This window comes from Beta vulgaris, chromosome 9 (genome assembly GCF_026745355.1).
Source record: "Beta vulgaris subsp. vulgaris cultivar EL10 chromosome 9, EL10.2, whole genome shotgun sequence".
NCBI lineage: Eukaryota > Viridiplantae > Streptophyta > Magnoliopsida > Caryophyllales > Amaranthaceae > Beta > Beta vulgaris.
Window position 1 is genome coordinate 45,647,900 of NC_079210.1, and position 14,869 is coordinate 45,662,768.

The 14,869-nt window shown below is 35.2% G+C and overlaps 1 protein-coding gene across 1 annotated transcript; it reads left to right on the top strand.

The window, feature by feature from the left end:
- The first annotated feature begins 13,299 nt into the window (after positions 1–13,299).
- Positions 13,300–14,634, top strand: LOC104904049 (protein EXORDIUM-like 2). The gene has a single exon (XM_010692222.4). The coding sequence runs from the start codon at positions 13,390–13,392 to the stop codon at positions 14,296–14,298; it is 909 nt and encodes a 302-aa protein (XP_010690524.2). The 5' UTR covers positions 13,300–13,389; the 3' UTR covers positions 14,299–14,634.
- The last annotated feature ends 235 nt before the right edge of the window (positions 14,635–14,869 follow it).

The following is a 14,869-nucleotide window of genomic DNA, read 5'->3' on the forward strand; positions in this document are numbered from 1 at the left end:
TCTTTTTTGATAATTTGGTTTTTTTTTATGGATTTTTTGTCCCAAACTACCTTTAACGTTCAAGTTTTTGCGAGAAACTACCTTATAAAAAAATTGTTGTCCTAAACTACCTTACTTTACAATTTTGTTGTTGACAGCTACCTTATGTCGGTTTCCGGCATTGACTTTTGTTTTTTCAGTTCAAAATTGTGGGAAAAACAAAATTACCCTTGTGGGAATTGAGGAGGGTGATTGTTTCAATTTTAGTTTAAGTAGAAGAGGAATTTAATGGTGGATTGGTGGTACAAAGTGCCACATAGATATGAGGGAGAGAACGCGCGCACACCGGAAAATGAGGAAACTAGGGTGGGGAAAATTTAAAAAAAGGGTTTGAAGAGGTCAAGTGATATAACGTGACATTAAAAAAGCGATATAAAAACAAAAGTCAACGTCGGAAACCGGCCAAAGGTAGTTGTCAACAACAAAATGGTAAAAGTAAGGTAGTTTGGGACAACAATTTTTTTATAAGGTAGTTTCTCGCAAAAACATAAAAGTTAAAGGTAGTTTGGGACAAAAAACCCTTTTTTTATTAATGCACCAAGGCTAGTAATTCAGAATTCATACAACCAGGCCCAAAAAGCCCAAGCCAAATAGAACATAATCTATAATCTTAGCATACAACGCATAGCACTATGTTATATTCCAGCACTCTAATCATAATGGAAGCCTCTGACTCCACGCTACTAAGTTGATGAGGCTAAATCCATGCTAGGAATTCAGACTGCCTGTGCAAGCCTTGTTTCGCGAGAGCATCTGCAACATGGTTTGAACTTCGAGGATGATGAGTGATTGCCATAGAGGGGAAACGGAGCTGCACATTTCTTATAAAATTGAGGTGAAAGTTGAGGTTCCATGGCCGTCCTTCACTAGCAGTACACCATTTCACCGCGTTAAGTGAATCAGACTCAATCATGATGTGCTCCATTTTGATGCGATTTGGACTAGCAGTGGAGATTTGGAAGGCCCTAAAAATTGCGTTCACCTCAGCATTGTTTATTTCCATCGGAGGTAAGGGAGTGGAGAACATACATAAGAACTCTCCCTTAGAATTTCTCAAGACACCACCAATTGCGGAGCGGTTTAGAAGAGGATTGAATGAGGCGTCTACATTCCATTTAAGATAGCCTGGTTCGAGGGGAGCCCATTGAGCATTTGGAGATTGATTGCAGATTTTCGGGATGTGTTGTTCGCACCATAGAAGGCATGATGGATTTCTAATTATGTCTTCGATTGGATATGGGAGAGATTCACCCCAACCTTTAGCCCACCAACCTAACCTGACTAATATAAGCTCACATAATCGGATCGAGCATTTAGTGTTGTTAAAGATCCTTTGATTCCTTTCTTTCCACAAGGACCAGATTATGATGTAGAAAATTGCCCACCAAATTTTCTTGAAGAATGGCTGTGAGGAGGGAGGACACCAGGATTGGAAGACGCCCGTCAAGGATGCAGGGGCTGCCCACTGTAATTCCCATATATTCATCCACCAACTCCAAACCCGCCATGAGATTTCGCAATGGATCAAAAGATGGTCAACTGTTCTGAGTATTTGTTGCAAAGGGGGCAAATATCACGAGCAATGTCAATTATTTTGAGCATGGCTAACTTTGCTCTTGTGTTTAATTTTCCTAAACACGCTAATCATGCGAAAACTTCTATACGAGGAGGAACTAGATTCCGTCAAAGATTGATGATCACATCTTGATGGGACTTGGCCGACTCTTTTGAGAGCTCATGAGAGAAAGATTTTATTGAAAATTTTCCGGATTTGCAAGGAGACCATATGAATTGGTCACTATTGTTGATGGATAGACATACCTTGTCTAACATTGATTGCAGCAAGTCACATTCTTGGATATCCCGAAATTTCACCCTAAAGTATCTAAGATAATAAGTAAAACTAAATCATGAAAAATAACTATTACTCCCACTTTCATGATATTTTTTTTTTTTTGGTGAAATCTGTTACACTTTCATGATATTGTACACGCATATATCATAGCATATAGTTTTATGATATAAGTTGTTGGTTGGTTTCTAAACAACTATTATAAGACCTTTACATGTTAAAAAACTTTATCATCTAACTAAGCTTTTTACCTTCTTATGTTAATAGTTAATTTTTAGTACTTCTTGCAATAATTTAACTTATGTTTTCATAAAGTTGTTAATTAATTACCTAGTTGTCTTTCCACCTACTTTTTGTCATTTAATTTTTTATTTTTACCTTCATCATTCTAATTTAACATGTTTATAATATGTCAAAAATTACACTCCATCATCACCAACCCTAAACCCTTATTAAACATAAAGCAAAAACAATGATTACAATTATATGCATCCACTTGGAATAAATTAAGATATAGCCATTTGATTAATCTTATCCTTAACCTAATTGAAAGTAGTAAAGAATTGTAAGCATGTAATTGCAACTAACATATTGGGAAACTAGGTCGGTAGGCAATTGGCCATCATTTTCCATTATGCGATGTATGGGAAATCGTCGACCCCCAAACCCAAAGTTTGGTCGCCGGCCAACTTTTTCGTGTCTCGTTCTCAACAGAAAAAAAAAACAATGCGTAGATGGTGCACCAAGGTGTAGGATGAGCATCCTGCACCTTGTCCAAAACGCAAGGCAAAAAGAATAAAACGCACAATTCAACATGCAAAAAGTAATTGATTTGACAGCCAATGTACATTCCCCTTACATCCAATGTACAAAATCGAAAATTCAAAAAGTAAATGATTTGACATTTACTGTTCACCATTTAATAACTGATTTGATGTCCCCCATATACTGTTCACCACTTCTCTCTTTTCCACACTCAACCTCCTTGTACATTCTTGGCTTCGTGGTTGTTCATTAACAAAATCAAAATGTACAATGACAGCCCCCCAGCTAAAGTAACCCAATTCCTGAAGCTGATGTCAAGTGAGTAATTTGCAATCTTTGTACACTAGGTGTGTTGATGTTTGTTCACTAATGAAATTCAATATGTACAATTACAGTCTCATACCGAAATTCACCACTTCTCTCTTTTCCACACTCAACCTCCTTGTACATCCTTGGCTTCATGGTTGTTCATTAATAAAATCAAAATGTACAATGACAATCCCCCAGCTGAAAGTAACCCAATTCATGAAGTTGATGTCAAGTGAGTAATTTGCAATCTTTGTACACTGGGTGTGTTGATGTTTGTTCAGTAATGAAACTCGATATGTACAATTACAGTCCCATACCGAAATATGTCAAATGAGTAATTTCCATTCTTTGTACACTGGTGTGTTTGATGTTTGTTCACTAATGAAATTCAATATGTACAATTACATTCTCATACCGAAATTCAATAAAACACAATGTACATTGATGGTCATTGCTTTTGATCATTGAAAATCCCTAAATGTACACTCGTAGATTATTGTACACCAAACCATATGCATTTGTACATTAAAAAAATTGTTTCACGTGATGAGAGAGAAAGAGCTGGCCCACTTTCAAAAATATTGCCAAAAGTCAGCCACATGGGCAAGGTGCAGGATGCTCATCCTACACCTCGGTGCAGGATCTAATTTGCGAAAAAAAAGGGCACCCATTACAAATTCACAACTTTTTAGTACACAATTCTCTAGAGTCAACTCACACCACATCTTTAACTATCCCCACCTCCCTTAACTTTGTTTTATTGTATGCATCATTATATGCCAAAACTCTACCATATATGCTTCTCAATAATAATAATAAAAAAACTCTACCATATATTCCATCTACTATTCCATGGTTTGTCTACCGAGAAAGATTTGCATCTCGCAATCTTAGTTTTAAAATTATACGCTATTAAAAGTTAGAAATAATACAGTTGAAAATTACATTATAATTTTTTTTTTCTTTTAACCAAGTAGTACTTGATCTAGTAGTTTGATTTGTATCTCACAACCTTGAGATTGTGTGATCAAATCCCACTAGAGGCACTTTGGGGTGGAGATTTCTCCTTACCATTCCCCCCTACTCTTAAGGGACCTTGCCTGTAAATTCGGACCGAATTGACTTGTGCGAGGTTCCTGTCTGATTAGGACGTCTTCTTTAATTCTTCTTATCTTAAAAAAAAAAAGCAATGGGGTGGATGTGGGTGAAAAGCTAAAGTGGAGCATGAAAAATATTAAAAGGGAAAAAATTACATGCTGTTCCAAGTAATTACAGACGACAAATACTAGTAAATAGCATGACAATTATTAAATTAAACCCAAATGCTTATGCAATAATTTGATTTGATTTTTTTTTAAAAAAAATTGATAAATAGAATTTCTCTGAACTGTCCTCGTACAGGACCCCACCCAGAGGCCTATTACAAGCTAGACACCCCCAACTCCCTCCCCCCTTAAATCCCAAGCAAATGCTTAGGATATGAATAAATAAAAAAACTCAAATGGACCCAGTGCACACTAACTCTTAGTGTGCACCGGGTTGGTAAGATATTAACTTTATATAGTGAATTCTACTGAGATATAGGAAACTTATATACAATATAGTATATTTCATTAACGGAAAACATAATGTGAAATTATATGCAATATAATAGAGGAATTAATTAAAATGTTTTAACATACAGGTAGATCTAAGTTGTGCAGTATATATCATGACACGTATTCTAACATATGGAATGGTTTAGTTTCTCCATGATATAATGAGTATTTGAATGATATAGTGACTTTCTGCTTGATATAGTGTGTGTTTGAATGATATAGTGTATTTCTGCATGATATAGTGTGTTTCTGAATGATGATATAGTGAGTTTCTGTATGATATAGTGTGTGTCTGAATGATATAGTGAGTTTCTGTATAATATAGTGTGTGTGTCTGAATAATATAGTAAGTTTCTGCATGATATAGTGTGGGTCTGAATGATATAGTGAATTTCTGCATAATATAGTGGGTTTTCGCATAATATAGTGGATTGTCAGTAATGATATGTTGTTTTGCCTGGTGTACACTAATGTTAACGTGAACCGAGTCCAGTAGTCCACACAAGTCAGATTGATGAATTAAACCCTAGACCTTATTAGAAAAGAAGAGAAAGCTCACCACTTGACACTTTTAATATACCAAAAAAAAAGTTATCTATATATACATGTACCGATGTACACGGCACAACATGAGTACTTGTTAGCTTTTTAAAGATGATTGTGAATAAGTCTTTTTAAGTCTTTGTAATGAAAGCTCAGCAAATTATCTAAAGAAAAGATGATTGTGATAAGTGATGGAGTATAAAATTAGACCACTATCTACGTACCAAAGTCACTCGTTGGTGGCTTATAATTAATTTTACAAGACGAGAATCTAGCTTATGTCTAGGTACCTTGTTGTTTTTAGTCTATTTTGTAGGTTGTTTACTAGTCCTTCCCATCAATGTATATTTATGAACAATTAAGTTATTCTTACTCTACTTTGAAAATAATGTATGTTATCTGAGAAATGTAATAGAGAGAAATGAAAGAAGGAGAGAGAGAGAAAATGATCTCCTCTATTCTGTTATTATCAAGTGCCTAGAATATTACAGTAGGAATGTATTTATAGTATAGTTAGTTATAACAAACTAACAACTGAATACTCATAACAGAAAGTAAATGACATCAGCTATTTATTACATAAACTCATATTCCCCCTGCAAGCTGGAAATGGGAAGAATGAACCAATCCAAGCTTGGAAGAAAGTTGCTGATGTTGAGGACCTGAGAGAGGCTTTGTAAGTATATCTGCTAGCTGAAGAGAGCTTGAAACATGAGAGGTTTGGAGAAAACCCGAGACCACTTGTTCTCTCACATAATGACAGTCTCTATTCAAGTGTTTTGTCCTCTCATGGAACACTGGATTCTGCGCAATGTGTTCAGCAGCAGTATTATCACAAAATAAGTTAATAGGCAGTTGAACTTGATGATTTAAATCTTGCAGTAAACCCTCCAACCACACCATTTCAGAAGCAGCACTAGACATGCTCCTATATTCTGCCTCAGCAGAAGATTTACTCACAGTCTTTTGTTTCTTGGTTTTCCAAGAAACTAAATGAGATCCCAAAAACATGCAATAAGCACTTAAGGACTTGCAGCTAAAAACACAAGAGCTCCAATCAGCATCACTGTAGCCTTGAAGATGTAAATCACAATTAGCAGAATAGTATAGGCCTAAATCAACTGTGTTTTTAAGATACTTCACAACATGAAGTGCTGCTTGCATATGAGGTTCCCTTGGACACAGATTGCTGAGCAGATAGATCAATAGGATTCTGGATACCAGAAGAAGTATGTAGATGAAGAATGCTATTAGAATAGGAAGAAGAATTTTTAAAGGGAAAAGAATTCTCTTGAAAGAGAACATCACGAGATACAAAACACTTCTTGGTGTTTAAGTCATACACTTTATATCCTTTTTGACCAAAAGGATATCCTAAGAAAACACATTTGACAGCTCTTGGACTGAACTTATCTCTGGTTCTATCAGTGGTATGGGCATAGCAAAGGCATCCAAAGACTCTAAGAGAGTCATAATCTGGTTTATGATTAGTTAAAATTTCAAAAGGACTTTTCCAATTAAGAATGGGAGTAGGGATCTTGTTGATAAGAAATGTGGCAGTGAGGAGACATTCTCCCCAAAAACAAGAAGGTAAATGAGCTTGAAATTTCAATGCTCTTGCCACTTCAAGAAGATGTTTGTGTTTTCGTTCAACTCTTCCATTTTGTTGGGGGACACCAGGAATGCTTCTTTGATGATATATACCTTTTGTTACAAAACAGATCAAGACATTGTTCTTGTATGATCTCAGTGCCATTATCAGATCTAATGCTTGTAACTTTTTTATTGTATTGTGTTTCAATATGAGCTAAGAAGTTGGCAATGGTTTTATAAACTTGCTGTTTATTTTGTAATAGGAAAGTCCAAGTAGTCCTACTACAATCATCAAGGATAGTGAGGAAATAAGAAGCTCCATGAAGTGTTTTAAGTCTATAAGGACCCCAAAGGTCTATGTGGATGAGTGTAAAAGGATCAGGGGCTTTGGAAATACTCCTAGGAAAAGGTGATTTATGATGCTTGGCAAATACACAAATTTCACAAAAGAAATCAGGAGAATGTGAGCAAATAGAAGCATTCACATGTTGCATTCTAGACATAGAAGAGTGTCCTAGTCTAGCATGAAGGATATCAATAGAGAGTTTAGTTGTAGAATTGACTTTATGTGGTGGAATATATTTGCCAGAAGAGATTGATGAAGATATATTTGGGAAAGAAGAACAAACAAGCTGATTCTGAGATGACAGAAGCACATTGAGATAATAAAGACCACCTACTTTAATACCTTGAAGAATCCTTTTCTTATCAGCATTCAGAAACACACATTCATCACAAGTAAAATGAACTGTGATCTTGCTATTATCAGCCAGCTTGCCCACAGATATCAAATTATGTTTAAAACTAGGCACAAGTAGCACATCATACAATGTAATATTTGCACATATCACCACATTGCCAATTTCAGAAACTAAGGTATAACTACCATCAGGTAGTCCTACTTTGATGGCTTTAGCAAGTTTTCTCTTGACAGAAAATAATTTAACATCATACACCATGTGGTCAGTTGCACCAGAGTCAATAATCCATATTGATTTAAAAGATATACCTGCCAAGTGAGCAGAAGATGCAAGGCTGTTAGAAGATTCTCCAACACCTTGCTTGTGTTGCATTGTTTTCAGAAAATCTTGAAACATTGAATGTAACATGGCATTATCAACATGATTGACTGATGCAACAGATGGACCAGCAGCAGAGAAATCAAGAGGAGTTTCTTCAAATGTATTTTCAGTAGCAACATGAGCACGCACTTTTTCCAGAATTGTGATTAAAACCACCAGGTTTCTTGTGATACCAGTCAGGAAATCCAATCAGCTTGAAACACTGGTCTTTAATGTGGCCTTTACCCTTGCAATAATCACAATGCAAGTTTAACTTCTCCAGTTTTTCTTTCCTCCAATCTCGCTTTCCACCAGAACTTCTTTGAACTGCAAGAGCACTAACTTCTTGAGTAGAATAATTGAGTCCAGAAATCTGCTTTTGTTTCTCAATTTGTTGAGCCAAAGCAAAGGCTCTATTAATGGAAGGCAAGGGATCCATTGACAGAATGTTAGTAATAACATTGTCATATCCATCATTAAGACCAAGCAAGAACTCAACTAACTTCTCTTCAGCCTGAAATTCTGCAATCTTCTTCATGAAATTGCAGCTGCATTTAATCATAGCACCACAGCTACAATCTGGAAAATTCCTTAAGTTCTGCAGTTCATCCCATAATCGCTTCATTTTGCCAAAATACACCACAACAGACATGTTTTCTTGCTTCAATTTCTCCAAATCCTTCTTTAACTGATAAATCTGAGGTCCATTGGATTGACCATACCTCTCACAAACTTCACTCCATAGTTGAATTGAACTCTCCACAAACGTAAAATTCTCACTAATTTCTGGTTCCATAGAATTCATAATCCAACATGTAATGAGATAATCACATCTAATCCACCTATTGAAATCCTTATCCTTAGTATCAGGTTTCGTAATTGATCCATCAAGAAAACCAAGCTTATTCTTCGCAATTAATGCGCGTTTTACATTTCTTTTCCAACTAACAAAATTAGTTGAGTTTAAATTGATTGCAACTAACTTGTTCATAGTCTGATCAGAATTAGAAATGTAGAAAGGATCATTATAGTTGATACTTACATTGCTGTCATTATTGACAGAATTATCTCCAGAACTTTCTGCCATTGTTAAGAAGAAATAATCTCCAGAATCTTCTTTCACACTCTTTAATCTCAGAATTTGATCAATCAAAGATCATTCTTGAATTCATATGCAGGTTAAGAAACGAACCCGCTCTGATACCATGAGAAATGTAATAGAGAGAAATGAAAGAAGGAGAGAGAGAGAAAATGATCTCCTCTATTCTGTTATTATCAAGTGCCTAGAATATTACAGTAGGAATGTATTTATAGTATAGTTAGTTATAACAAACTAACCAACTGAATACTCATAACAGAAAGTAAATGACATCAGCTATTTATTACATAAACTCATATTATCGATATTGGATCATCACAATGAAACATTAAACCCTTGCTAAATTAATATAAAACATGTTTTTATTATTTTTTGATTATCGTTCTAACAAGCTAGTACTCTTGGTATTTTAGAAGCTTGTATTCTGTTTATGCAAAATACTTAAAAGGGATAATTGTTGATGCTTTCCATATTCTTTTTCTTATATAGATAGCAATAGAAATTTAATTTCTTAACGTACTTTGTTATACTATAGCTGAATGGCAATTAGATTGAAATATGTCATCATAAAGTGTTCACATTTAATTATACCTACAGGCTACAATTATACGGTATTACTATATAAGAGAAGCATCGGATAAAGTATGAATTCTGATTGTAGCTATGTTCAATATATCTTATATGAACTTGATGAAGGTTTTGTTCTTGTTTTTAATACTATTTTTAGTTGATTGAGTTTATGATTACTTTTCAGATGAAGATCTTATTTAAACATATAATTTTAAAAACTTATGTGATTTTTAGGTGAAAGAAAGCCTTAAACATATTTACTTTTTTATTAAGCCATGCAATTATTAATTTTATACATTCACCATACTCCGATCCTCTAGTCCTTCCTCTACATAAAGGGAAAATAGCCTAAAAATTTAAAAAGTTTGGGCATGTCTTCCCAGCTTATTTTGAGTTCAGTTCAATTTAGTTCAATTCAGCTCCGGGCAATACTTTTACTCTCACATATCACTATTCATTTTATTTCAGTTCAGTTCAATTCAGTTCAACTTAGGGTCTGTTCTCTTCGGCATAAAACAGCTGAACTGATCTGAACTGATTTGAACTGAACTGAACTGAACTGATCTGAACTGAACTGAACTGAATTGAACTGAACTGAAATGAATAGTGATATGTGAGAGTAAAAGTATTGTCTAGAGCTGAACTGAACTGAACTGAACTGAACTGATCTGAACTGATCTGAACTGAACTGAATTGAATTGAACTGAATTGAACTGAACTGAAAATAAGTTGGGGAGAACAGACCCTTAGTTCAGTTCAACTATTTTATGTCGAAGAGAACAGGTCATTTGTTCATGCAATTTTTGACAGGTGTTAAAACTTTTTTTTTCCATATTATCTGTCCTACTATTTCAATTAGATTTTGACAAACAACTAACTCCACTCAACTTTCCTCACCTAAAAAAACAAAGTATATAGAAGTATATAGAGAGAGGGAATAACCCCTCCAAACCACAAGTAAGAGCATTAACTTTATCACAACATATCAAATTCGGCGCCTAAGCCCACTTATTAAGTTTAATTAACGATAAAAAACTATCACAATTAATTTGTTGATTAAATAGTAGAGCATCAAAGTTAAATTGGCCCCCTTTTTGTGCTATACTACTTGCTAATGATGGACTGATTCAGCCCGCGTAGCACCTAATTGTAGCGTATGAGCTACTTACGCAAACTCTCACTCTAGTGGTCCCTATTTTCCGGGAAAGTGAGTAAGATAAGGCGTGAAATCATTGTTTCTCTGTTTTGCAATTCCACACTCTCATTTGTGCACCTCTGCTCAATTAAAGAAGCATCTGTTCCTGATCATATAATAATACTATTAATAGGTTCAGATGTAACATGTAAAGTACTTCATAAATGTAGTATTCATGTTAGTAATTATGAAAATGATTTGTCCCTTACCAAGTAGTACTACTTGCTCTGATTCAAAAGATTGTAATCCTACAAATTTATAGTCATAAAATCATACTGCACTTGAAACTAAGATAGGCTTGGGTGAAAAAAAGAGAAGTAATTTGTGACTTTCCTAGTTTTAGACTCGTTTTTTTCTTTAACAAACTATTGTTAAGGATAGGAGTTAGCTCAAGTGGATAGAGCGCTCCCGCTTGACCCTTATGGTCAGGGGTTCGATCCTTACCCCCAGCATTAGGCTGGAGTATTTTCGTAGCATACTATGCATGTCTTACCAGCTAATGTGTTGTGTTTCCTACATCCAAATATTTAATTATGTATATAGTTTATCTATTCCCTAAACCCTTACCAACAATAAGGTGACAGAAAATAACATTTTATAAGACCAAATGACTAAATGACCAAGTCATATATGACCTGATATTAATATATATCAGAGGACATAATTAGTTATAGAAGTCTTGAAAATTAACAACTACATCAGCAAAAAAGATGCAAATTACTATAAGGCGTATCTCTTCACTAGAACTTTGTTGAATTTTTTTAAAAAATCGATTCATTTAAACATGTTGGAAATTATCTAAACTAAATGAAATTTATTTAAAAGCTTATTAAATTTTATAGTAGTATTGGAATTTAGAACACAAGCTTATGTAAACAAATAGTAATGCAAGTAAAGATATACGAGGCTTTCTATAATTATTAGACTAACCAATTTTCCATCCCTTCATCTCAACACAAATTCAATATTTTAACTTATTCATTATTCATATGTTTGACTTCGACCATGCCATAATATAAAAAATGTTACTATATCCGTCTCATATTAATTAATACAGTTTGAGATTTGAGAATATACACTATCATATAAAACTACTTTGACGAAAATGCTAGTATATATAATATAATGTTGGATTTATTTCAGTGTGTATTTTCAAATTTTCAATTTTTTATAATCAATGCTAGGGATGGCAATCAAGCCCGGATCCGACCCTAGTTCGCTCTGAAAGAAAAAATTCGAGCAGACTCCGGTAAAAAATAATCCGAATCTGACTCCATTTAAAAAGTCCGACATCAAGTCGTAGGAGGGTCGGAGTCGGATCTCATAAAATAATCCGACATCCGAATCCGACTTTAAGTCAATTAATCCTTTTTTCTTATTTATATTAATGTATTATTTACGTATAACCTAACTTCGATTTTCAGCCAATTGTACTGATTATATTATTGTATTATAGAAAACTTTTCTATTATAAAACATGGACGGAAAAATAAGTCGGATCGGAAACGGAGTCGGATGTGCGGATTTTAAGTCGGGTCGGATTCAGAGTCTGCTGTTCGGGTTTTAAGTCGGATCAGAGTCGGATTTTCGGAGTCGGGCACATATTTAAAATCGGACTTCTTGTAGGGTCGGGGTCCGGTCATGCATAATCTGATCCAAATCCGATCCTTTAGCATCCCTAATCACTGCTAATTGATAATCAGTATATTCATAGTCAAAATTGTACATTAACACATATGTGACAGTCAAAGTATGACAATAAAAATGAAACAAATAGAATAATATACTACATCCGTTTAATATAATTTGCAATGATTAAACATTTTCTACTTATACTTTATGTCATATTGATGCAATCAATATGAAACAGAGGTAATATAAAGTTTCTTATATTATCTTAATGTATATTTGTAACTTTTTAAATAGAGTTTTTACTAAATTACTTTTTAAATAGAGTTTTTACTAAATTTTAATTAAACATATTAATGATTAAAATTGTATATTGATAAACATCATCAATTTCTGCATGTATATCTCGACAAAGAGTTTATAATAAAAGTATATCCTTATCTTATTAGAAAAAACAAAAAAAAAATATGCCTTAGAAATAATAAATAGCTATGTCAGCTTGTATTCTAGGGGTGGGCTGAAGCCTGGCCTGAAAGGTATCACATTTGGTACAAATCTTAAAATATATGGAGCATATCTTGTTGCTTACTAACCCAAATTTCAATTATCATCTACACATACACGTCAACATGCACTGTTCAAGAACTCCCACAAATCACTATCACTATCACTCCAAGACTACCAAGTAAATGTTGGCCCAGTGGTAATGGGAACTGGCTTTGGTAGGACGGACTCGTATTCGAATCCCCCAACACCCTTGGGAGAGGAATGGAACCTAACCACCCCAAACTTGGCATCGATCCGGATGTATCCCGAAGGGTGAACTGGGTGCGAACACCAACCAAAAAAAAAACTATCACTCCAAGACTTACTCCACGTCACCTACGAACCTCACAGCCTGTCACCATAAAAATAATTTGAACATCACCCCTGCCTAACCTCCCAATCACTCTCTTCCACGTGTACTCCTTTAACGACGACATCTCTCCCACTACAGCTGTCATCTCATATTCTCACAGCCCCAGTATAAATATCAAACTCACCTTCTTCATCACTCCTCACACTTCACTCCCTCTTTTCCAACAATCAAGCTACACTACTACTATAATATAATATTCCCGTACTATCCTCTAAAAATGGGGTCGATTTACACTTATGCCACTCTCTCTCTCTTCTTCTTTCTCTCTCTTCACCTTACAACCGGCGCTCTTGTTAAACAACAACCTCTAGTACTAAAATACCACAACGGCGCACTTTTAAAAGGAAAATTCAATGTAAATTTAATCTGGTACGGTAAATTTACACCAGTACAACGTTCCATTATCGTTGATTTCATCCAATCATTGAGTTCAACGCGGGCCCCACGTCCTTCTGTATCATCATGGTGGAGAACAATTGAGAATTACAAAGGAGGAGCTAGTACCCTTGTTGTAGGGAATCAAATCCTTCATGAAAACTATCCATTTGGTAAAACTCTAAAAAACTCCCACATCGTTGGGCTTGCTTCTTCCAAGCCCAAGCCCAATAACAAGCCCAACAATAACGTGATTCATTCGATTGATGTTGTTTTGACGGCAGATGATGTGGTGGTAGATGGGTTTTGTATGAGGTGTGGGTCACATGGAGTATTGGGCCGGAGTAAACGGGCTTATATATGGGTTGGGAATTCTGTAACCCAATGTGCGGGTCAGTGTGCTTGGCCCTTTTATAAGCCCATGTATGGCCCGCAAACACCGGCTTTAGTGGCACCTAATGGTGATGTTGGGGTTGATGGGATGATTATTAATTTGGCTACGTTGTTGGCGGGTGCTGTTACGAACCCGTTTTCGGATGGGTATTTTCAGGGCCCGTCAACAGCTCCGCTTGAAGCGGTTAGTGCCTGCACCGGGATATTCGGGGCAGGCGCTTATCCCGGGTATCCGGGTACGGTTTTGATGGATAAGGGTAGTGGAGCAAGTTATAATGCATATGGGGTGAATGGAAGGAAATATTTGTTACCAGCGATGTGGGATCCTCAAAGGTCTGCTTGCACAACTCTTGTTTAATCTCAATGGAATGAAGTGAAGTGAAGAAGTTGTAGTGTATTGTGTAATACTCCTACGTTTTCGAAAGTTTTTCCTATTTTGACCTTATTTTCTCTTACGAAAAACTTCGAGATAAAAATAAGAACAACAAAAGAAAAGGAAGGGGTATTCTGTAAAATAAGTAAAACAAAAAAAAAGTAGTACTACTTGGAGTTGGACATGTTGTAGATATTTCGTGTTCACGGGTTAATCTTATCTGTAATGGAATTTGTCAATTTGGGGTGTATCCGTGTATTGTCGTTTTGTGTGTTAACATGTAAATTTGGTTCTAGATAAAAATGAACAAGTTGATGAGAATTTTAAATGTGTTCTTTTTGTTGAATACTTTAAAGATAAGGGAAAGAAAGTGTTGTTGGGTGATGAAAGTGTCTTTTTTCACGTAAAAGAAATAATGGGTGATTCCCTTTGTTGTCAGAACTCAGAAGGGAAGTGAGTAGTGACTTCAGGGCTCAGACTTTGAAGTATAAGTATTGAGAAAGGGAGAAAGGTTACCGTGAATTAAATCAAGATATATTTGCGATAAATTTGAAAC